At 43.2% G+C, this 24,534-nt stretch overlaps 1 protein-coding gene across 1 annotated transcript in view; it reads right to left on the bottom strand.

The window, feature by feature from the left end:
• The window catches only part of adgrv1 (adhesion G protein-coupled receptor V1), a 507,287-nt gene extending 493,229 nt beyond the window's left edge, over positions 1-14,058 (bottom strand). Inside the window, exons 1-2 of the mRNA XM_067982173.1 lie at positions 13,876-14,058; positions 940-1,089 (exon numbers count right to left, since the gene is read on the bottom strand). Coding sequence (XP_067838274.1) covers positions 940-1,089; positions 13,876-14,058 — 333 coding nt within the window. The remainder of the gene's footprint in view (positions 1-939; positions 1,090-13,875) is intronic.
• Positions 14,059-24,534: the final 10,476 nt, after the last annotated feature.

Raw genomic sequence — 24,534 nt, 5'->3', positions numbered from 1 at the left:
CAATGAGTGGAGAACAGTGTTGTGTTCTTCCCTAAAAACTGTAAAGACAGAGCACTTGATGGTTTGATGCTGTTTGTAATGCATTAGTCTATCTTAGACTCTTAACTGTAATAGCAATAATGTGGGTTCAAGACTCAGCTGAATGAGACAGCAGAAATGCTAATGATACTACTTGAGTTTTTAGTGCGACTCCTAATCCATTATTGTTGGGTCCCAACACAATGTTGCAACATCATAAGCAGAAAGACAAAAAGCGAGATAGTTTAACAAAAATATTAGTATTGAGAGATAAACATGCCATCTGAGCTTTTTCATCATTTTTATCTGTTTTATCTCTTTAGTCACACAACGGGAGTAATTTAACTTTCCGCGATGCTGTAAAACGGGCAATATTGGATCAGCCAACCATTATACACCCTGTGCAATGTTCATGCACACAACTGGGTTTGACAACAGAAATACATCTATAATTAAAAACAAAAATACTGGTAATGCACATTTAATCAGTCAGAATCCGAAAGAGATTCTCGAGGGCAATTAGGGATGGGCAATAAATGCTGGCCTCGCCAGCGACGCCCACATCCCGTGAACGAATAAAAAAAAAGATTAAAATTTTGAGTGAGGTCCCTCTGAGCATCTATAGCATTTTCTGTTTTTATTTTAGCTTTCCAGCATTCAGTTTTACTTTTTAATCACATCTATTTTTGCTTGTTCATTCCAAAATCCAAATGTGACCTGCACATACAGAGATCAAATAAACTTTCACAACATTGTTGTGGACTACTTGCATTCATTTTCTCTTGATAAATCATACTAACCTGTTTGCACCTGCAGTACTTATGGCTTAACCACATGAAGGACATTTCATAAAATACTTTACCCAGCCGATACCTTATATTGTCCCATTTTACTTGGAATAAATTTTTTAAATGAAGTTACCTGCAATCGTAGGTAAAATACAAAAGTTTCATCTGCTTCCGGAAGATCATCGTCCTTGACTGCGACATATACAGTTTTATTTGTTTCTGTAGTCAGTAATCGGGCTGCAGCAGATGTGGCCTCAAAATCGCCAGTATCTTCCCCTCGAAGCTGAAAAGATTTGCAATCAATACATGTGAGCTCATATCTTTATTTAAGCTTTCAAACCTACTTCTTCATTTTCAATAAATGATTCAGATCAACAATTAATATGAACTTCTACTCAACATAACTTTATTCCATTAAAGATGATCTATTTTTTTCAAATGCAATTATTTCTTTGAATGTTATTAAATACACAGTGCAGGGATCAGATGACAAGTTTACAATAGTTAGTACTGTACATAATATACACCTATACATTTTCTCTGCAAAGCCTTACAACACCTATAAGGAGGAAACAGATATATGCAAATTATTAGTTCAACCTCTCTTATAGACTACTGTTCGATTAGCGATTATTGTTAGCTATAATAATCAATGAAAACTTAAAATTCCTCTGACAACATGGTGCAACACTGCCAGCAGCAAATGACTGTTTTAAGTAAGGTCCAATGGCACTAAATAATTCACCAGCACTTGATGAATTTGCTCTAGCACAATTAATAATATGATCATTCAAATTCAATCCTCATTTTAAGAACATAAGAAATAAGAGCAGGAGTAGGCCATACAGCCCCTCAAGCCTGCACCGCCATTCAATCAAATCATGGCTAATCTTCGACCTTAACTCCACTTTCCCACCTGATCCCCATATCCCTTGATTCCCCTTGAGTCCAAAAATCTATCCATCTCAGCCTTGAATATATTCAATTAATCAGCATCCAGAGCCCTCTTTAGAGAATTCCAAAGATTCACAACCCTCTGCATGAAGAAATTCCTCCTCAACTCAGTCTTGAATGGCTGACCCCTTATCTTGTGACGATGCCCCCGAGTTCTAGACTCGCTAGCCAGGGGAAACAATCTCTCAGCATCAACCCTGTCAAGCCCCCTCAGAATCTGATATGTTTCAGTGAGATCATCTCTCATTCTTCTAAACTCCAGAGAGTATAGGCCCATTCTACTCAACCTCTCTTCATAGGACAATCCTCTCATCCCAGGAATTAATCTAGCAAACCTTTGTTGCACTATCTCCAAGGCAAGTATATCCTTCCTTAGATAAGGAAACCAAAACTGTATGCAGTGTTCCAGGTGAGGTCTCATTAAAGTCCTGTACAACTGTAGGAAGACTTCCTTCCTCTTGTACTCTAACCCCCTTGCAATAAAGGCCAACATACCATTTGCTTTCCTAATTGCCTGCTGTACCTGAATATTAACTTTTTGTGTTTCTTGTACGAGGACACCCAAGTCTCTCTGAAAACCAACATTTAATAGTTTCTCACCATTTAAAAAATATTCTGTTTTTCTATTCTTCCTACCAAAGTGAACAACCTCACATTTCCCCACATTATATTCCATCTGCCACCTTCTTGCCCACTCACTTAATCTGTTAATATCCCTTTACAGACTCTTTGTATCCTCCTCACAGCTTACTTTCCAACCTAGCTTTGTATTGTCAGCAAACTTGGATACATTACACTCGTTCCCTTCATCTAAGTCATTAATATAGATTGTAAATAGCTGGGGCCCAAGCATCGATCCTTGCGGCACCCCACTAGTTACAGCCTGCCAACCTGAGAATGAGCCCTTTATCCCTACTCTCTGTTTTCTGTCCGTTAACCAATCCTCTATCCGTGCTAATATATTACCCCCAACCCCATGAGTCCTTACCTTGTGTAACAACCTTTTATGTGGCACCTTACTGAATGCCTTTTGAAAATCCAAGTATACTACATCCCCTTTATCTACCCTGCTAATTACATCCTCAAAAAACGAATACATTTGTCAAATACGATTTCCCTTTCATAAAACCATGTTGACTCTGCCTAATCATATTATGGTTTTCTAAGTGCCCTGTTACCACTTCCTTAATAATGGATTCCAGCATTTTCCCAACTACCGATGTCAGGCTAACTGGCCTGTAGTTCCCTGTTCTCTCTCTCCCTCCCTTCTTAAATAGGGGGATGAATTGCTACCTTCCAGTCCACTGGGACCGTTCCAGAATCTAGAGAATTTTGGGAGATCATAACCAATGCATCCACTATCTCTGCAGCCACCTCTTTTAGAATCCTAGGATGTAGGCCATCAGGTCCAGGGGATTTGTTGGCTTTTAGTCCCATTAGTTTGTCCAGTACTTTTTCCTCTAGTGATATTAATTGTTTTAAATTCCTTACTCTCATTTACCCCTTAGTTCCCCACTATTTTTATTAAGCTTTTTGTGTCTTCTACTGTGAAGACAGATACAAAATACTTGTATAATGCATCTGCCATTTCCAGATTCCCCAATATAATTTCTCCTGTCTCAGCCTCTAAGGGACCAACGTTTACTTTTGTCACTCTCTTCCTTTTTACATACTTGTAGAAGCTCTTACAATCCGTTTTTATATTTCTTGCTAGTTTACTTTCATAGTCTATTTATCAATTTTTTGGTCGTCCTTTGCTGGTTTCTAAAACTCTCCCAATCCCCAGGCTTATTACTCTTCTTGGCAACATTATAGGCCTCTTCTTTCAATCTAATACTCTCCTAACTTCTTTAGTTAGCCACGGGTGGATCATTTTTCCTGTGGAGTTTTTATTTCTCAATGGAATGTATACTTGTTGAGAATATTTCTTTAAATGTTTGCATTGTTTTTCAACTGTCAAACCCTTTAATTTAATTTCCCAATCTACCTTTGACAACTCACCCCTCATAGCTATGTAATTAGCTTTATTTAAGTTTAAGACTCTAGTGTCTGACTTGAGTACATTATTTTCAAACTCAAACTTGTGAAATTCTATCGTATTATGATCACTCTTCCCCAGAGGTTCTTTTACTGTGAGATTTTTAATTAACCCTATCTCATTATATAATATAAGAGCTAAAATTGCCTGTTCCCCGGTTGGTTCCATATTGTATTGCCCTAGGAAACAGTCTTGAATACATTTCTCAAACTCATCTTCCAAACTAGCTTTGCCAATTTGATTCGCCCTGTCTATGTGCAGATTAAAGTCCCCCATGATGACTGCATTTCCTTTGTTACAAGCTCCCATTATTTCATGATTAATACACTGTCCAACGGTATTGCTTCTATTATGTGGCCTATAAACTACTCCCACCAGTGTTTTCTGCCCCTTGTTATTTCTAATTTCCACCCATACTGATTCTACTTCCTGATCTTCCGAGCCAAGATCCTTTCTCAACACTGTCCTTATGTCATCCTTTAGTATTAGGGCTTTTCCCCCCTCCTTTTCAATTCTGCCTGTCTTTTCTAAATGTCATGTACCCTGGAATATTTAGTTCCCAACCTTGGTCATTTTGCAACCATGTCTCTGTAATGACTAGTAGGTCAAACCTATTTATCTCTATTTGTGCAATTAATTCATCTATCTTGTTACGAATGCTCCGTGCATTCAGATAAAGAGCCTTTAATTTTGATTTTTTTTTTTTTCCTTTTTTCCTGCTTTGACCTTACTTCTTGTTGCATTTTTATTGGTAAACTCTCTGTCCCCTCCTGCCACACTCTGCTTATCTTTACTCAAGTCACTACACTGTTCTATTGTCTTAACTTTTCTCATTAGATTCCTAAATTTCCCCCCACCTGACCCTCCCCCCCACCTTTTTTTAGTTTACAGTCCTATTCGATTCAGCAGGAGGCTGGTTCTAGCCCGGTTTAAGTGGAGCTTGTCCCATTGGAACAGCTCCCTCTTTCCCCATTAGTTAGATTTTTTTCTGCACCCTTCAGCTCAAAGTGGAAGTGCGAGCTGATAACGGTGTTGCAAGGGTAACAGAGCATCTGGGACCTCAGTGAACGGTGAGACCAACAATGTATCTCCTTAACCAATGAGATTTAAGGATTGAGAAAGTAACAGAGGAACGACTGAGAAGGAGGGTGAATTACAGTCAAACCAGGTACAGAAAGAAAAATAAAAGAGAGGGAAAGAAAGATCGGATTAAGAGAGGGAGAGAAAAAAGCGACAGCAAAGAAAAGTAAAAAAATGTAAAATTCAAAATTTAACATTTTTAAAATCTCGAAGAACAATTTACCACCTGAAGGAATGTGACTCCACAGTTTAAATTGTTCAATTTATGGACCAGAGAGGTTGATTGGCACTGCATTAACAACCAGACTTAACTTTCTGTGGCAAGTTTAATGGGCAATTAATGTGCAAATCCAGCAAGTTCTTAAAAATAACGGGGAGACTAAGGGCAAGATACCCTACGTGCGAAGCAAACGACGGAGTGGTGTAAATCGACCAGCAAGTTCAGGAGATTCGCAACTCACTGCATAGCTCTTCATGCCCTGAACTTGCTGTCTGATTTGCATGTTAAATGGCGTGCGTCGTTAACACACCGTTATTTTTCGAGCAAGTTCCGGCCCAATATTTTCTTAGGTTTGGATTATTGCTTTGGAGTATAAAACCACATTCTATAGCTGATGAACAGTTTGCTTCTTCAACATTTGAGGGTAAGACCCAGATTATTCTCTCTCTCTGAAAGGAATTACAACTTGCATTAATTTTCTTCAGAATATTGTATTTTGTACCTCTAAACACGCAGGAAGCATGGCGGGAGGGCAATTACAATGTAACAAATTTGCATTGGCAGTTTCCATTGTAAATGTGGACATAAGAATTTATAATGGAAAAGGTTGATAGAAACTGCATACAGATGTTAGATTTTTAATATATTAACAGGTAATATCAAGTAAACATAATATAAAAATAAGGACAGAATGTATGACTCTAAATGGGAACTGAATTGTAACTGTGCCCCCTTGTCCAATTATTTCCTGCCCTTTAACTGCACTTCACTTGAAGACTACACTTGGTCCTGACTCGCTGTGTACAAAACAAGAGATCAACTAGTATATACAACTTGCATGAATATTGTTTACCTGAACTTCAATTTAGTGCTCATTTTATACAATAGTATTTAATCTCTTCACAAGACTTCTTTTTATAGAAAGAAACAATAAATGTTATGAAAATGTCATGAAGCATAATTATAAAAATAGTACCATTTCTTAGTGTGCCAAAATCGGCAATAAACAAAATATATATATATATATATATATTTCCAGTAGTTTATCCGCAAAGGACTGTTCCACAATAACAATAGTTGCGAATGTGATATAAAAAGGTCATTTACGATTAAAATGATTAGTTTGCATCCAATTATAATTATTGTTTTCCATCCAACTGAGCAGATCTGCTGGAATCAGAACTTACATGTATTTTGCTTACGTTTGTTTGATACAAGAGACACCACATTTCACCTACCCTCTTCACATCAGAGAATTTATTTGTATTCAGGTACTGGTAATGCTAATCACAAATTCTGGACTTTTTTCACAAACAGAAAATCAGTTCTGATCACTTTCTTGGTTCCTGGTTGATTATACATAAAAACATATTTTTTTAAAAGGGATGATATGGTTTCAAGAGAACTTTGGATTTCTCAAAGGTACTTTCCTTAATGTAGCTGTGAAGAAGAAAATAGCAGCCCTGTCTCCAATACAGAGAGAGAAAAAGTCCTAAGGAAGTTTATAAACACCTTATGGCACATTTTGCTCAGTTGGGCATTTTCTATTGTTGTTGACCTTTCAGCATATTAACAATAAGTAGACTGATGCTGACCCTTAAAGAGGTGTTGTCAGTATATCATGGGGCCTGATTTTAGCAGGCCTGCAGATTCCCAGCGGGTGGTCCTTCGGGAGCGTGGAAAACGTGGACGGCTAAATGAGTGCGCCCCCCGCGCGATCGCAGGATAATTGATTCCATTAAGCCGTGGTTACGGGTTCTCCGCTCCCCAGCTGCGCGCCGGCGGGCTGCGCATGCGCATTAACGTTATCGCGATGGTGGAGCTCCATTTAAAGGGGCAGCCCCCCAAAGCCCCTCCTGCTTCAAGCAAGAGGCATCACAGCATGGCGCACCCCAGGGGCAAGGCTGCGCCACGGTTCTCCGACTTCGCGCTGCAGCTGCTTCTGGAGGGTGTGAGGAGGAGGAGGGACACGCTGTTCCCGACGGACAGACGCAAGTGCCCTGGCTCCGTCACCAGGAAGGCATGGGCAGAGGTGGCGGCGGAGGTCAGCAGCAGGGCCAACACCACCAGGACATGGGAGCAGTGCCGAAAGCAATTCAATGACCTCACTAGGTCCGGCAAAGTGAGTACACTAACGCACCCTCCCACAACCCGTCTCCAACATCACGCCAAACACATCACAACCCCTTCTGCACAGCCACCACAGCGCTCCCGCAGCAATCCTCACAGCCACTCACTCACCATCCTCGCCGTGCCCGCAAGTACCCACCGTCCCTGTCCCCACTCGAATACTACCACACACCCCAATCCCCATGCAATGGGATGGGCATGTGGCACACGCATCCTCCCACCCATCTGCCCCACGCTCAACCCACCCACACCGATGCTTGAGGCGTCTCACTATGCAATCTGCACTCACTCACGCATCTGTGTTTTGCCTTGACAGGAGAAGAGATGCAAGAACGCGCGAGAAAGGGCCCGCACCGGAGGGGGCCCACCGCATGTGCTGGTACTTACGGATGCAGAGGTGGAGGCGCTCGACATCAGCGGAACACAACATTGCCTCTCCGTGGCGGATGGCGAGTCTGGCGCTGCAGAAACGGCCGGTAAGGGAAAGCTGACACTCAACACTCATGATCGCGAATGACCTTATCATCACCTGGCATCCGGCGCACCGCAACGTTTGTGCACATGCCTCATAGTGCCCTCTGTTCTCTTGCAGGGCCGTCTGCGAGCGCTGTGTGTGAGGAGGGCGATTCCTCAGAGGACATGCCGGTCTCTGAGGGTGCATCGTCACATATGAGCCAACCATCCACCAGCGCAGAGACACACACCTCGGTGGGTCCCCCTCACCAACTAGTTGGGGTTGCACATGGTGATTCACCGCGCACATGTGAGCATGAGCAGACCCTGGTGGCAGGGGCAGCCGCGGAGGGTCCGCGTCGGTGGGAGCACTCATCTCCAGGCTCTGCTCAGCCAGACCCAGATGCTGAACCCAGGGGGCCACCAGTCAAAAGGAGAGTCGTCGAGGGGCACCAGCACATTGCCGAGGTACTGGGAGAGGTGCCACGTGCATTGTCCACAATCGCGCAGGTGATGGAGGAGTCCAACTCCTGCATGCGGGCATTGGTGGCGCAGGTACAGGAGGGTATCCGCGAGATAGTGTCGCGGATAGGTGCAGGAACGTCTGTGGTGGAGGACAGGCTAGCCTCCCTCGAGCATCACGCACAGCTGAACATCGAGTCCATGCAGGCCCTGACAACGGCTGTACGGATTCAGGGTGAGCAACATTCCGCCGCCATAAACAGGCTGACGGATACACTAGGGGTGGCCTTGCCAGGGCCTGCATGGACTCGATGTTCAGCTGTGCGTGACGCTCGAGGGAGGCTAGCCTGTCCTCCACCACAGACGTTTCCGCACCTATCCGCGACACTATGTCGCCGATACCCTCCTGTACCTGCAAGGCCTCACACATGCCATCCAAACTGTCGTCCAGCAGGGTGGAAAGGGTGATGTGGGCCGAGGCCACGAGAGGGATGATGGTGAACGGGGACATGGAAGCGGAGACGCTACTCAAGATGCCCCCACGTCCCACCCGTTGCCCCCCTCTCAACCAGTACCCGCAATGGTGCCTCCTCTCCAGGTGGCCGAGTGTGCCCCTGCACAGGTGCAGGAGGAGCAGTCTGTGGAGGTGCCCTCACGGGCACCGAAACCCATGGGCCGTCGGCCCAAAGCATCTACCCTGTCAGGGCAAGAACAGGAGCAACCTGCCACTACCTCAGCTGGAGCCACAGCTGGAACGTAGGGGTTCCCGTAAACGAAAGCCAAGGGCGTTATAAGCACAAAGGGAATGCACCAGGGTGTCTGTTCATTTGTACACTTTTTGTTTATAGTCGTTCACCATGTACATACTAAACACAATCGTTCTCACCATTCCTGCCACCTCTCATCCATTCTTCTGCGGCTTGTGCAATAGGTGCGTTCCGTGCGGCCCATCATGACGACGAACACCTGCTGCCGCCCATTGGGCACACTACTGTGGGTGCAGGAGTACTGGCAACACTCTTCTGTGGAGGGGGCTGGTATGGCCCCTCGTATGTGCAGGTGATGAGATGTGAACGCCTCAGACTGTCTGACTCCAGGAGAACCGTTGACATATGAGTGCCTCCCTGGCCTGGCGAGCATCCCGGTGAGCCGGTGTTCGGCGCATGGGTCGTTCATCATCCTCTCGCGCGGCCTCCTCCTCCACCTCCTCCTCCTCCTCCTCATCGTCGTCCTCAATGTGGGTGGCGGGTGTGGATGGGGCCTCCTCCAGCGGCACCCCTCTCTGTTGGGCCATGTTGTGCAGGGCACAGCAGACAACTATGATTCGTCCCACTCTGAATGGCGTGTATTGGAGCGCTCCTCCAGAACGATCAAGGCACCTGAAGCGCATCTTGAGAAGCCCTATGGTCTGCTCAATTGTAGACCTGGTAGCAATGTGGCTGTCATTGTATCGACGCTCTGGCTCGGTGATGGGGTTCCTCAGAGGTGTCATGAGCCACGTGTGCAGGGGATACCCCTTGTCGCCGAGGAGCCAGCCGTTGCCGGTGTTGGGTGCATGGAAGAGGGGCGGGACGGTGGAATCTCTGAGGACGAAGGCATCGTGGCAGCTGCCGGGGTATCTGGCGCACACGTGTAGGAATTTCTGGCGGTGGTCACAGATGAGCTGGGCGTTCATGGAGTGATACCCCTTCCTGTTGATGAACAGCCCTGGCTCATGCGGAGGTGCCCGTATTGCGATGTGGGTGCAGTCGATTACACCCTGCACCCGTGGGAAGCCAGCCATGGCATGGAATCCAACCGCCCTCTCCATCTGGCTGCGCTCGTCCATGGCGAAGTTGATGTAGTGCGAGGCCCTGTGGAACAAACCATCGGTGACCTGCCTTATGCACTTGTGTGCAGAGGACTGGCAGACCCCGGTGATGTCCCCGGTGGCACCCTGGAAGGATCCGGATGCGAAGAAGTTGAGGGCAGTGGTGACTTTGACGGCGACGGGTAGGAAGATGCTGCTTGGTCCATCCGGGAGCAGCTCGTCATTAAGGAGGCTGCAGATGTCGGCGACTACCTGGCGATTGACTCTGAGCCTCCGTATGCACTGCTCCTCGGAGAGGTCCATGAAGCTGAGCCTCGCTCTGTACACCCTGTGCGGAGGGTAGTGCCTCCTGCGACGCAGCTCTCTCTGCGGTTGCCCTCCCTCCTGCTGTGCAGGTGGGTGTGCCGCAGCACCGTGTTGGGGGGCTCCACGTCGATGAGGCGGACGGCGTGGACTGCGAGGCTGCTGGGGCTGGTGATGCTGTTCGTCCTCCGAGGATGTCGAAGCGGCCCCCATCTGGCAGGTGTTGGTCTGAGGGGTTGTGCACGGTAGGTAGGTGTTTCCTCGCACTGGGGCTGCGGTTCCACGTCGGTGTTTCTTCTGGCTTGGAGGGGGGTGGTGGAGGGCAGGCGTTGCCCTATGTGACGAAGTGGCCTCCTGCGTTGGTGAGGGGTCTCCCCCTCCCCTGTGGAGTGCACCTTGGCAGCTGCCACAGGCTGCTGGCTGCAACACGTCCATTTGGAGTGAGACTGTTTCCCCCAGTATGTGAAACAGTCTGAGTTGAAGGTAAAATCCCACACTTCCTAATAAGACAGAATCAGGTCATTTAATGACCTGAACAAGCAAAGTAAATGCACTCAAGTGGCAACCCGCTGGCTTTAATTGCCTGAGGGATTCCCACCAGCGGGGGCTGCGCACGCACCCCCGCACGTCAGCGCGGAACCCGGAAGTGGCCGGGATCGAGGCGCGATCCGGTCACGCACCTGGATATCGGGATTTTCGAGGCACCCCCGCCGAGAACGCACCCGGAACCCGGTGCTAAAATCAGGCCCATGGTGTTCAAACAGGCTCCTGTCACTGGCAAACCAGAAAATTCCAGTCAATCTAGTCATATTAGTCACCAGGGGAAGCTGACTAAATGTAGTGTGCACCCTTGCCATGCAGTTTTCAAATATTTGTCTTAATTCTTATTAAATCTGTGACAGAAATAAATTATATGCGGTGTCACTCACAACATCAATTACACTATTCAGCTTTGTCACTCTAAATCTGTGGTCACCATTGACAAAACAACCTGAACCTGAATTCATATAACAGCACTGCATAACTATATACAACTGTGTCAATAGATTCATTGCTCGTGGAATTGCTGTGAAAGCAAAATGTATAGCAACTGCATTAGAAAGTAAATCAATGTTAATTCTGAAAAAAATTAATCAAAAACAAAAATAAATGGCATTGTGTTTTAAAGGATAATTCAGTCTGTCTGACATCAAATTGTGAATAAGCCAGAATTTGTTTCAGTCCAACACTGACAAGATTAAAGCCATTTGGTTTGGCCCCTTCCAGAAACTTCACAGCCTAGATCCTAATCCCATCCCCTTCCCAGATATCCACTGGAGCTCATCCTAATGGTACACACCCAAGTGTCTTGGTATCCTGCTCAACCCTGAGCTGAACTTCACAAAACTCCACGATGAGTTCATCACTAAGACTGCCTACTTTTATCTCCTAAACATTGCCCATCTCGGCACCTATGTCACCCCCACTGCCACTGAAACCATGATTCACGTCTTTGTCCCCCCTGGATTTGATTTTTCTCATGCCTTTCTGACTCCACCTTACATAAAATTCCAACTCATCCAGATTTCTGGTACCCACATTCTATTCCTCACAAAATCTTGCTCATCTGTCATCTCAATCAGTGCCAGCCTCCAATGGTTCCATGTCACTTAGCACAGTGTTGTGCAATACATTAGCCACTAGCCACATGTGGCTAATTGGGAATCCAGATGTGGCTAATTGTATTTTTGATTAGTAAATAAAAAACGAGTAATAGACACCGTTGTTGGGCATGTGATCTCAATACTCATAGTTACATGGTGTATGCATTTGTATTTTAACCTTTTTGTGCATTTGTTGGTAAAATGGTAAAGCAGAGTATTTTTTGATTGTTGTATATGCTTCACTTCCTTGGTTACTGTTTATTGGTTATCTGTTGAAATGGTTTGTAACAAGGCGAAAATGCCAGACCAGCAACTTTGGCTCAGAATTTCCAGCAACGGCGATATTGGCAACGAACACCATAAGTTAGACCATTGTGCACCCCGATCCTCCAGTGTCGAATTTAGGCCAAAATTTACTGGGAACCGATTACAATATGCTGCAACAAACCTAGTAGCAAATCAGAAGAGGTGCAGCCAGTGGCCCATGTATCGATCCCATGAAGCTAACAGTGCGATTCCTGAGGACAAGCTCCTGGCCAATCAGCTTGACATAGGGAGCCGCTAGGATGTGTCCAAGCACTCCACTAAGGTCCAGACTCCTGAAGTTGAGGATGGAGGATCTGCCGTGAACTTCAAGAGTGTGATCAGGAAGAATGACGAGGAAGCAGCCAAAAGACACCCGAGACCTACTACCTAGCCAGCGTCTTCAACTATAGGGTGTCTGAATGGCTGTGCTGCAACCGGGACAATGGCTTCTACACCGGTGTATATTCACAACTTTGCCCCTCCTTGTTACTCTAACTTCCTCCAGCTCTACAAGAACTCTCCATTCGTCTGACTCTGGGTTTTTGTTTCATCCCCAAGCTGCTTTCATGCACCTCCAAGTATCCAGCTCAGAATAGGATGCTGGGAACAGATTGCACTTTTAACCTCATGGCTAATGCTGATGTATATCTTAGGGAGACTGAAGAGAATTGTGGAAAAAAGAGGGATTCAAACTCTCAAAAGAAAGATGAGCTCTTCAACACTCATCATATTCCTCTGTCAATCAGTCCAATGAGCAGTGAGATTTATTTCCTGTTTACACAGGATCCAAATGGGAAATTGTACTCTGAGAGCAAAAAGCATTTTGCTTCTGCACTAAGCATCTCCTTAGTGCAGTCAGTCAAATATCCAGAGAAAGTTTACATTTTTCAAAAACAATGCTTAGCAATTTTTCCAGTGATTCTACAACTAATATTTGATATTAAATTTTAGCTTTTTTAAAAAAAAAACTTTATTTTTTGATAATTTTATCCCTACTCCCAAGCCCCAGCTAATACCCACTTTGGTGGCCACCAGAAAGCACTGAGATTCTCCCCTTCCCTGGGATCCACTTAAAATTTCCCCACTCAACAGGGCTCAGATTGAGAATTGAGCAGTGTGGGACTCAAAGCTGTATTCAACCCTACTCTGTGGCACTATTCCATTAATACTCAGCATCACCATGCAGCTAAAAAAAAAATTTAAAATAACATAATAAAAATTGATGAAGCCATGCATAAACTTCTGCCAATCCCACTATTTTAGCTCAAATGTACATCAGGGGAGTTGTAGTTTCACATTCCTGAAGCCTGCTTCCCATTTGTAAAGCAGCATATTGTACAGGATTGGTCCATTCTGTCTCCGTACCTGATCACTGTGGAGAATATAATTTGAAGAAACTAACAAAATTAACTTTTTACTGCACTACCATAATCATATTAAGATTGAATATTTCTGTTCTTTAAAAAAACACTGTCTGGAAAGCTGAGCTTAAGGATAAATTTTATTTTTTGCTCCAATACTTCAAACAAAATTTGTGGCAGATCACTCCCTCAAGTATTTACAATGTGGTGTAAAACAGTACTAAATGTAGATTGAAAGCATTTTAAGTTGTAGCAGTTCAACGATAAACATGTTTCTATAGGATTGCCTAGACAATCTTTGTCTCTTACCAGTAAGAGTGTTGTGACATTGGCTGGTGTTCCGGTCCTTTCAATAACCAGGCGTATAACTGAAGTACTTGTTTCATTCACCACAAACTTTGCTTGACCTGCAAACTTTACTTCTGTGTCACCAAATGAGAGAGTGACACAAAGACCTAAAACAAGCTCAGCCACCGAGAAAACAGCAGGCATTCCTATAAAGACAAATCAGAGAAACAACACCAGTTTAAACTAGGATCATTATTAGGATTACAGATAAAAAATGTACAAACCCAATCTATAAGGATAACTGTTTTCAGATTAATAGATAATCTTCCCCAAATCATTTTATAAATATTTTGGATATATGTATATAAAAGCTTTTCTCATTATTTTTTAGTAACAATCTTCCTATTACTACAGGATCATTCTGGAGGCCAAAACAACCCCAAACTCCTTTTCTCCACTACTAATTGCCTCATCCAACCATCCTTTTCTGCCCCCTCCATTCTCACCTCTGACACCAAAAATGGGGGCCTCATGGATTTCTTTGTCTCCAAACCTGAAGCATTCCGATCAGCCACCTCTGGATCCTCGTGTCTTTCTGTCTTTTACCACCCCCTCATTCGAACTGTCACACCACAATAATCTGAAGTTTCTCCTTTATCTCCCCCCAGCTTTCATCAGTCATGATCTCCATGAGTAATACCAGCTGCTCCCTCAATCTCCTCCCCGCCCAACTACTTTTCCTCAGCCTAATATTTACCAATATAGTCAACTTCTCCCTTTCCTCAGGAATTTACCTCCCCCTTCAAAACTGCGATAGCCATCCTCCTTCGCTAAACCCTACCTTCGACCTCTCTATCCTCTCCACCAGCCCATCTCTAACCTTCCCTTCCTCTCTAAGCTTCTTTAATACCCAACTTTGTGCCCATCTTTCCATATGTGTGTCAGCTCAATATCAGCAATATGAATCCCAACCTGTTTGGCTCCCATCAGCAATTTCACATCTCAAACACTGTTTCCATTCCTTTCCTGGCCACACTTATGATGGGCCCAATGGTGTGAAACCTCAGCATCCTGGTCAACCCTGAGCTGAACTTCAAACCCCAAATCCAGTCTATCACCAAGAATGCCCACTTCCATATGCATAGCTATGCCTATCTATATCCCTACTCTCCCCACTGTCAACAAAACCCTCCTTCATGTTTAATCACCTAAAAGCTTGATTTCTCCAAAACCTGCCTTGCCTGTCTCCAAAACTTCATCCTACGCTAAACTCCAATTCATCCATACTATAGCAATATTTAGCCATTTAAACCCTTTAAGTAGCTCATGGGAGCCCAGTCCCACTATACACAAAGACAATTTTCCTGTACAGTTAAGCATAGAAAGCAAAGAAGATGCCATTCCAATGACCAGATGCACAAAACAGTGTTCAAGGGGTCTAGGAAAGGAAGTAGAGAATATATGGAACAGGTGACTCCTCCTCTGAAGCACCTTGTGCAGCAGGCATGGGAGCAAATCTTAAAGTGGGTCAATGCTGTCCCCTGCAAGACAAGCACCTATCATAAGTGGACATACAAGAAAGCTAGTCCTGCTTTTGGCAGTGGGAATCCTGCTGGGAGATTGCCATGCACCAATAATGAGCCCCAACTCAAGGAAATGGGTTGGGTTGGGGCAGTTTTGGAGCAGGAAGTCCCACCCCACCAGAACTCCAGCTGGAAGAGGATAGTCATGCCCTCTGTATCCATGTAAGACACACTGCAAAGTATGGAGCAGAGTGTAGAACAATCCACTATCTGGATATGAACAGCGATGCATGAATGGTTGCTTTCCCTGCAGTCTACCATAGAGTGCATGGCAACTCCTGTAGTATCTAAAGTGGCAAGGGTCATCGGCACAAAGGAAGCACCTTGCATGAATATTCATACTGCTGCTATTGAGCTCTAAATTTAAAGTTTCACTCTTTGGCAGCTTCTACATGCTTGGAGATCAGATATAGGCAACCTCATATTTGTCCAAAGATCTCCTCTCAGGCAGATAAGTGTGATACATCAAGGAAATATCCAACAGCAGGGTTTTGCCTGTCAAAGTTGCAAATCAGAAGAGTGGCTTTCAAGAAGATGCCACATCCTGGCAATCACACATCCCTGTACAAGTGATAATAGATGTGTCAAAAAGCATGTAGGACCAAATGCACTGAATAGGGCTGACATAAAGAGACAGTGAAGTGCATATTACAGAGATCCAAGCTACCACAATCCCAACAGGCTGGTAGTGAAACCCTGCAACCAGTCTAATTACAGAATCACTGAGAAGTAGCAGGTTAAATATCACATGCCACAAAAAACTGCAAGTACAAAGGGGAAGCAATATGACAAATCATTTGGTTACTCACAGAACACACAATGGATGGAATAAATACACTACAGTTGATCAATACACTAAACTGTGCTGAGTATTTTTGCGTCATCGCTTAGAATAAAGCAAAAGCACAACAAAAGATAATAACAGATTGTATTTGAGGAACTGTACAGCAAAGTTTAGGACAAGATGATTTGGGGAGGGCTACTTTGCAAACATGGATTGCATGTTTAAGAAAGGGGGAGCTCTGGGACTTATTGGAAGGTATCTTGGATTAATGTTTGGCACACCAGTCTTCCTTGCTACACTGGTGGCTTGGCAGCTAACTCCTCATTATAACTTTCATCTTCCTGCTCTGCTATGGCTCCAGCACTCTGTTTTTCTTCCTCTATGTTCAGGCAACTGTAGGACAAAGTTACACAACTTGCAACATATAATAATTATTTGTGAGACCCTAGAGAGGCCTGTACAGTAAAAAAAAACTCCCTAATCAGACAAGATGTTTAAAGTCCTTCTTCAACATCCATTCTGACTGCAGCATGAACATTATTGTACATGCCTTTGGTTTCTGTCCGTGATTGTCACAGAGCATGATAAGCCATGGTTGCAGTTGATATCCTTGGCTTCCCAAGAACCATCCTTTCACTCTTCCTTTCCTATCAAGTGAGGATGACACAGATGATTGCCTTAAAATGAAAGCATTGTGGGAGGTGCCGGGAAGTAACCATTCACCTGCAATAATATATGCTGCTGGTTAAATACCAGCTGCACACTGTCAGAACATAGTCCTTACAGTTCATCCAGATTACTGCATTATTCATAGGAGCCCAAATTACAACTTGTGTACAACCATTGATTCCATGGGCTCTTCGGAAACCAACAGATCTATAGAAATGTGCTACCCTATCATGCGGGTGTTGAAGGTCACCAACGAAAATAATTAAGTAGTTTGGCCAGCTAAACTGGCTTTTACTGAATATATCATTTGACAATACTCGCCCAGAAAATCCCCGACAGATATACATTACGAGCCATAATGAATTTCAGGATCATAGTGATGTTTGATCATGCCTGGAGATCTTCATTGAGGAAATCACAGTTTCCCTGTTTAGCCTCCAATTCTTAAAGCACTTCTTTTCAGTCATTCCCAAGTAGCTCTGCCTGCAACACCTCATCATACAACTTGTGTGTCCCTTTATATCACGACTGGCCCTTTTCTGCTCTTGGTGGTGTTCAGCCAATTGCACTGCGTGGAATACTGAATACAATACCTAATGTCATCAAAATATTTTGTTATGGCTCAGTTCCTTAGCAAATCGGCTATTCATTTGGCCATATGACACATCTGCAGTTTATGTTTTACCTACTACTGAAATTATTTGAGTAAATTTCACATAACTCAGATATTTCCTAACAGCCATACTGACATTTTAGTGCTCCCTGGTCACTAGCACTATGAGTTGGCAGTCCTTTCTCCTCCCTGTACTAAACTGCATACTGAAACTGATACAGCAACACATGATCCTTAGTAGTCATCTCATGAAAGGTTAGCCCTACTGCCAAAACAGAGGTCATTTTGAAGTCTTTGTGTTACTCCTTTGAAAACGGAGAAGTTGTTTCATAATAGTATCATCAATTAATAATCACCTGGTATTTCTAGTTCACCCAGCAACAATTAAGCTGCCACTGCTCGCTCACCTTCCTACGCACAATGTTGTAAGTCCCATGAATATTACATAGTTACGAGTTGCAAAGTAATTTGCGTTAACCTTTTCAAAAGCCTATATTTAGGTCTGAACAAGTAGCACTTCAGACAGCAATAAGTACATGCTGCTGTTTATAACACTATCTTCATTTTTTGTACAAACATTACCATTTCACACCTATGTTGTATGTTGTGGATGAAACTGATGCACTTTACTAAGATCCCACTGAATATTTTGAAATACTAAATAATCATAGAAATTGTAATACTTCTTAACTAAATTTGCATTTAGAGTTTTGAACCGTAATGTGATAATATCATGTTGAATAAATTCTAGGTTGTTGAGATTATATTTCAACGCCAATATACAAGTGAACAGTCTAGCTACTGTAATAAACTAAACTAGAATGAATTTCAATGTTTATTTTGTTAACACAATAGCAGCAATATTCTCCAGGATCTGATTCAGCAAATAAACTGTGCAATACATCATGCCAGTAATCTCTTGCTTGATGTGTTAATTATTTCAATTCATTAAAACTTTAGTTATTTATAAAATAATTAGTGATGCAATAATTGAATTACAATAAAGAAAGGTTAGCCCTACTGGCATTATTATTATTATTTCTCTGGCTCCGGCACTATGGCGTTTTATAACATTAATGACTTTTAGTTATACTGGTTAAAGAAGAGTGTAGAAAAGCATGCCAGGAGCAGCATCAGGCATACCTGAAAATGAGGTGCCAACCTGGTGAAGCTACAACACAGGACTACATGCATTCTAAACTGGGGAAACAGCATGCTATATACAGAGCTAAGCGATCCCACAACCAAGGAATCAGGGCAAAACTCTGCAACCTGCCACAGCCAGTTGTGAATGGTAGTGGTCAATTAAGCATGTTCATGGAGCTTCCTCTTAAGAGGAAGCTCCATGAACCTCCACATCCTCAATAATGGTGGAACCCAGCATGCACGTGCAAAAGACAAGGCTGAAGCGTTTGCAACCAACTTCATCCAGAAGTGCCAAGTGGATGATTCTTCTCAACCTCCTCCTGAGGTCCCCACCATTAAAGATGCCAGCCTTCAGCCAATTCAATTCATTCCATGCAAAATCAAGAAATAGCTGAGTGCACTGAACGCAGCAAAGACTACGGGTCTCAACAATATTACGGCTGAAGACCTGTATTCCAGTATTAGCCAAACTGTTACAGCACAGCTACAATGCTGGCATCCACCCGACAATGTGGAAAATTGCCCAGGTATTTCCTGTCCACAAAAAGCAAGACTAATCCAACCCGGCCAATTACTGCCTTATCAGCCTACCCCCCATCATCACTAAAGTGATGGAAGGAGTCATCTATAGTGCTATCAAGGAACCCTGACTCACCAATAACCTGCTCACCGATGCTCAGTTTGGATTCCGCCAGGACCACTCAGCTCCAGACATCATAACAGTCTTGGCACAAAAACGGACATAAGCTGAATTCCAGAGGCGAGGTGAGAGTTACTGCCCTTGACATCAAGGCAACATTTGACCAAGTGTGGCACCTAGAAGCCTTTGTAAAACTGAAGTCAATGAGGACCAGGGGGGTAACTGTCCAGTGGCTGGAGTCATAACTGGCACAAAGGAATATGGTTGTGGTTGTTGGGGGCCAATCATCTCAGCCCCAGGACATCACTGCCTGAGTTCATCAGGGCAGCGTCCTAGGTCCAACTATCTTCAGCTACATCAATCAATGACCTTTCCTCCACCATGAGGTTGGAGGTGGGGCTGTTTACTAATGATTGCACAGTGTTCAGCTCCATTCGCAACACCTCAAAAATCCACGATTTTAACTGCCTAGAAAGACAAGGCCAGCAAATGCATGGGAACACCATCACTACCAAGGTCCCCACCATCCTGACATATATATTGCCATTCCTTCATCATCGCTGGGTCAAAATCCTGGAACTCCTTCCGTAATTGCATTGAGGGAGCATCTACACCACATGGACTGCAGCAGTTGAAGAAGAAGTCTCATCACCACCTTCTCAAGGGCAACAAGGGATGGGTAATAAATGCCAATGATACCCACATCCCAGGAATGAAATTTTAAAAAACTCTGCCACAGTGTTGAAAAATCTTTATCAAGGTAAATAAGGATGTAAGCACACACAGATTGAAAGGGAATAATGGGACCACTGCCAGCTCAACTTCCTCCTAAACTAAGTAATCTTTTTGGGTGATATTGTGCTCCTGCAGTTAACAATTAAATATTGTTGAATAACTTCAATTTTTGAAATAGCTGATTTTTGAATAAAATGTGCATTTGTTTAAAATATAATAATCTGAATCATCCTGTCACAACAGTTGAAAGCAATCACTTACTGTAATAATAACATGGCATTTTAAATGATGCTAACTAAGCACTTGAAAACTCATGACTTCAACAAATTTGCAACATAAATACACGTTGCTTGATAAGTTTTAAGTTTTATAAACTATTCTATGAGACAACATTTTATATTAATCCTTCTCCAATTATTCTAAATAGGAGCTAGGTGTTGGGTTTTGTAAATGCTGTTGTCATATCTGTAAACAATCACAGCTTCAAACTATAGATAAACTGGAATTTTAGAAAACAAAGTTACCAATACCAACAGAAAAAAGCACGTTATTTTGAAGAATCAGAATTGTTTCTAAGTCATTCTGCCATCTTCTTTAATAACGTGAAAATTGGTTTCCTCTTATCGTGTGTAATAAATATTTGCTGAGACTGAACAAAAAGCAGTTAGTTACAAAGTCATTTTCAGCAAAACGAGTATTTGAAAAATTAATTAATTTCACAGTGTTCTTTATTTGTTTGGTTATTAACCTGACATTTAAACTCAATCACATAGCTCTTACAGTTGAACCTCTTATTACAAACAGCTCCTTGCAGCAGACTTTGCCGTTGGTCCCAACAGAAGCACTATATTACAATTAATGGACAAGCTCAAACTTCAACACCCACCAATCCTGATAAGAACTACTTTGCCTATTCTTCATGGGGTTGTATTAATGAAATTTGTCTACATATGTAACCAATCTGATTCGGCTGATCCCTCCTTAAATTTGCAAGCCTCATTGGATCTCGGTATTCTTTATAATTCTCTCCAAGACGGAGATGACCGGGGAAGGATTTTAACTTTATCCACTCTATCGCTCTATTTCAGTATACTCTTCCCTAATAAAATGTTTTTTTTAACTCTTGTGCCCTATAATAACTTAGCCCGGCAACTGATATATGAAAATCTGAACTGTTAAGAGCATAGATTTATATATGCAACAAATATTTAGAATCAAAAATGCAACTGTCTGATTTCATACTTCAAGTCTAAAGGAAGTTTATTCACTGCCACGTTAAGTTGGTGAAGAAAAATCCTTTAACCTAATTCCCCTTTTCATGCAACCAAACGTGATAAAATTACTCCTACTTTGCGATGAAAATTTGAGCACTAATATTCCATTTTCAGTGCCTTCGATCATAATAGGCAATCTGTCAGTCTGAATTTCTTGAAAGAGCACTCTAGAACAAGGTTCTGTAATGGCTTTTTTTCTGGAGTTACTTTAATGTTTCATAGTCTCATGACATAATTACCATATTTGCACTGGACATATTAAAATAATTATTTTAATTTCCCTACTATTTGATAAACCTCCGGTCATTTTCCATGAAAAGCGTGTCAATGCCATAGTAAGCCCCACCCTAGTTTTATGCACTGAACAGTCATCTTTATTTAGGAGCTGACACATTGCAGCAAATAAAAGTTAATTTTCGGTACAAAAACAACCTTTCTCAAAAGTTATCCAAATGCAGTTTCTAAATAGTTACCTCAGCAAGTATAAAAGTACAGTATACGGTCGAATTAAAATGATAGCTGCAAACGGAAACTACTTGTTAAATAAAAAGAAAATGAACTGCCATTGCAGCTGTTTTTATGGGCCCGTATAAACAAATATTCAGGTAAGACGAAGACAGTGCAACTTAGAATATTTATAATATTCTTTCAGTTGCACTTTTTAAAAACATTATTTCAGTTCAGGAAAAGGAACGGCTAGTTTAGGGATTTTATGCCCTTTAAATACCAGTTTCACACTCAGATGCTGGCCATAAATTGGTTCAATACTTTGTCAAATGATTACAATTTCGAGAGCAATTGTTTACAGTAATTGTACTTGAACATCAGCTGTCCTCTGCCGTTATAGTGAAATGTTCACAAGGTAAACAGAATGTTTTTGTACTATTTAAAATCAAACAACGATCGCTTTTTTTACGCAGTGTTTCTCAGAAACGTCCTGATTTTGGAAATGAGGATTTTTCACACAAATCTGGGCTTTCCTGGATTTAGATTTGTAAACATTCACTCAAAAAGGTGTTCGTCGTCTCCACTGCCTTGAAACATCATTCCTTACACACCGTGTACGCTGAGGTGCGTCCAGACACAGCGTGATCAACATTAGACAAAATAAAAAAAATAATACAAGGTTCGAATGCTGAACCAGCCGAACAAAATGCAAGATCATGTAGTGCTGCAGAGGACTACAATTCTGGTACTTCTTCCCCCTTCGCAGGTGAGGAAATCATTATCTTCTTCAATTTTATTTTCTTTGCGATACCAGATCCTCCAACGATCCGTGTAAAAATAAATCTATCAAACGTATTTTTCTTTAAGCGACACCGTTATTTTCTAATATAGATTTTTGTGCCGATAGATACCCGCACGCGCAAAGCAAAATTTGCATTGGTTGGAAGGTCAATAAAAGTGTGGTTGGAAACAATCTTAATTAAACTCATCATGCTTTATCTTTAAACTCACTTGCAGTGGTTTTCCAGCGGGGTGCCGCGGTCCCCTGAGGGTCCGTGGAAAGCCTGCGGAGGCTCCACAAACGTGTCCCGATTCTTGGCAGCGTCAACGCAAAAAGTGCTCCCGTTCCGCGGAATTGCGGGCTCTGGATCAGGGCTCGCGCCGCGGCTCACAGCGGCTCCGCCAGAGCGCATGCGCCGGGCTTCGGGGCTGGCTGAGTGAGCGGCTCGCCCGCACCCAAATTATAGTTCTGCTTTTACCTTTTTGTTTTGTAATGACATGCTTGAGAAGAAAGCAAAAACTGCCTGGTGGAACTGGAGAGGCAAATATTGATAATTGACAGCACATGAAAATACTTCTAAAAATTATTTTGATGAATGAAAAGAGTCTACTAAAAGTTTGTTTTATCATTAAAACGTTTGTATATATCATTAAAAGCCTTGTCTATGCAGGACATTCCTGACCAAGTTCCTGTTGCGATTTGTAGTCACATCTTTATGTCAACATTTAACACTGAAAACTACTTATGTGAAGAGTTAAATGGAAAGTCCTGAATGTAAACAGTTGCCTTAAGTGATGTAATTGCAGGTTTTGGCCAGGAGTTAGTGCTGTGGAACCATTCCCGAAGTCTCCCAACTCTCAACAACAACTTGCATTTATGTAGTGCCTTTAAACAGAAAAGCAACCAATGGCACTTAGAGACATAATGAAAAAAATGGACACCAAGTCAAGGATGGAGAAGCTGCAAGAGCAGGATGGGTATTCTGCAGCGAGTGACTCACCTCCTGACTCCCCAAAGCCTTTCCACCATCTACAAGGCACAAGTCAGGAGTGTGATGGAATACTCTCCACTTGCCTGGATGAGTGCAGCTCCAACAACTCTCAAGAAGCTCGCCACCATCCAGGACAAAGCAGCCTGCTTGATTGGTATCCCATCCACCACCCTAAACATTCAGTCCCTTCACCACCGGCGCACCGTGGCTGCAGTGTATACCATCTACAGGATGCACTGCAGCAACTCGCCAAGGCTTCTTCGACAGCACCTCCCAATCCCTCGACCTCTACCACCTAGAAGGACAACGGCAGCAGGCACATGGGAACAACACCACCTGCATGTTCCCCTCCAAGTCACACACCATCCCGACTTGGAAATATATCGCCATTCCTTCATCCTTGCTGGGTCAAAATCCTGGAACTCCCTACCTAACAGCACTGTGAGAGAACCTTCACTACATGGACTGCAGCAGTTCAAGAAGGCGGCTCACCATCACCTTCTCAAGGGCAATTAGGGATGGGCAATAAATGCTGGCCTTGCCAGCGACGCCCACATCCCATGAACGAATAAAAAGAAAGATTAGGAGCGGTGACTTGGTCAAAGAGGGCTTTAAAGTGGGTCTTAAAGGATGGGAGGGAGGTGAAGGGGTTTAGGGAGGGAATTCCAAACAGTAGGACTCAGACTGCTGAAGGCATGGTGGACAATGGTGGAATGAAAGTTGGGTGGACATACACAAGATGCTGGAGTCAGGTGAATGAAGAGCTCGGGGCTTGTAGGCTGCAGGAGGTTACAGAGGTAGGGAGGGGTGAGGACATGGAGGGATTTAAACGCAAGGGTGATAATTTGAGGCACTGTGGGACTGGGAGTGAATGTAGGTCAGTTAGGATGGGTGTGATGGACAAGCAGTGAGAACATGTCCGATTTACATAATCCAATCCAATCTCTCCATCCACTCAATCATTCTGATTGCCCAATTTTTTTATATATATGATTATGCTTCTGTGAAGCGCCTTTG

The sequence above is a fragment of the Heptranchias perlo genome, chromosome 4 (genome assembly GCF_035084215.1).
Source record: "Heptranchias perlo isolate sHepPer1 chromosome 4, sHepPer1.hap1, whole genome shotgun sequence".
Lineage (NCBI taxonomy): Eukaryota > Metazoa > Chordata > Chondrichthyes > Hexanchiformes > Hexanchidae > Heptranchias > Heptranchias perlo.
The sequence above is the reverse complement of the archived record's forward strand: the minus strand, read 5'-3'. Positions and strand labels throughout refer to the sequence as shown.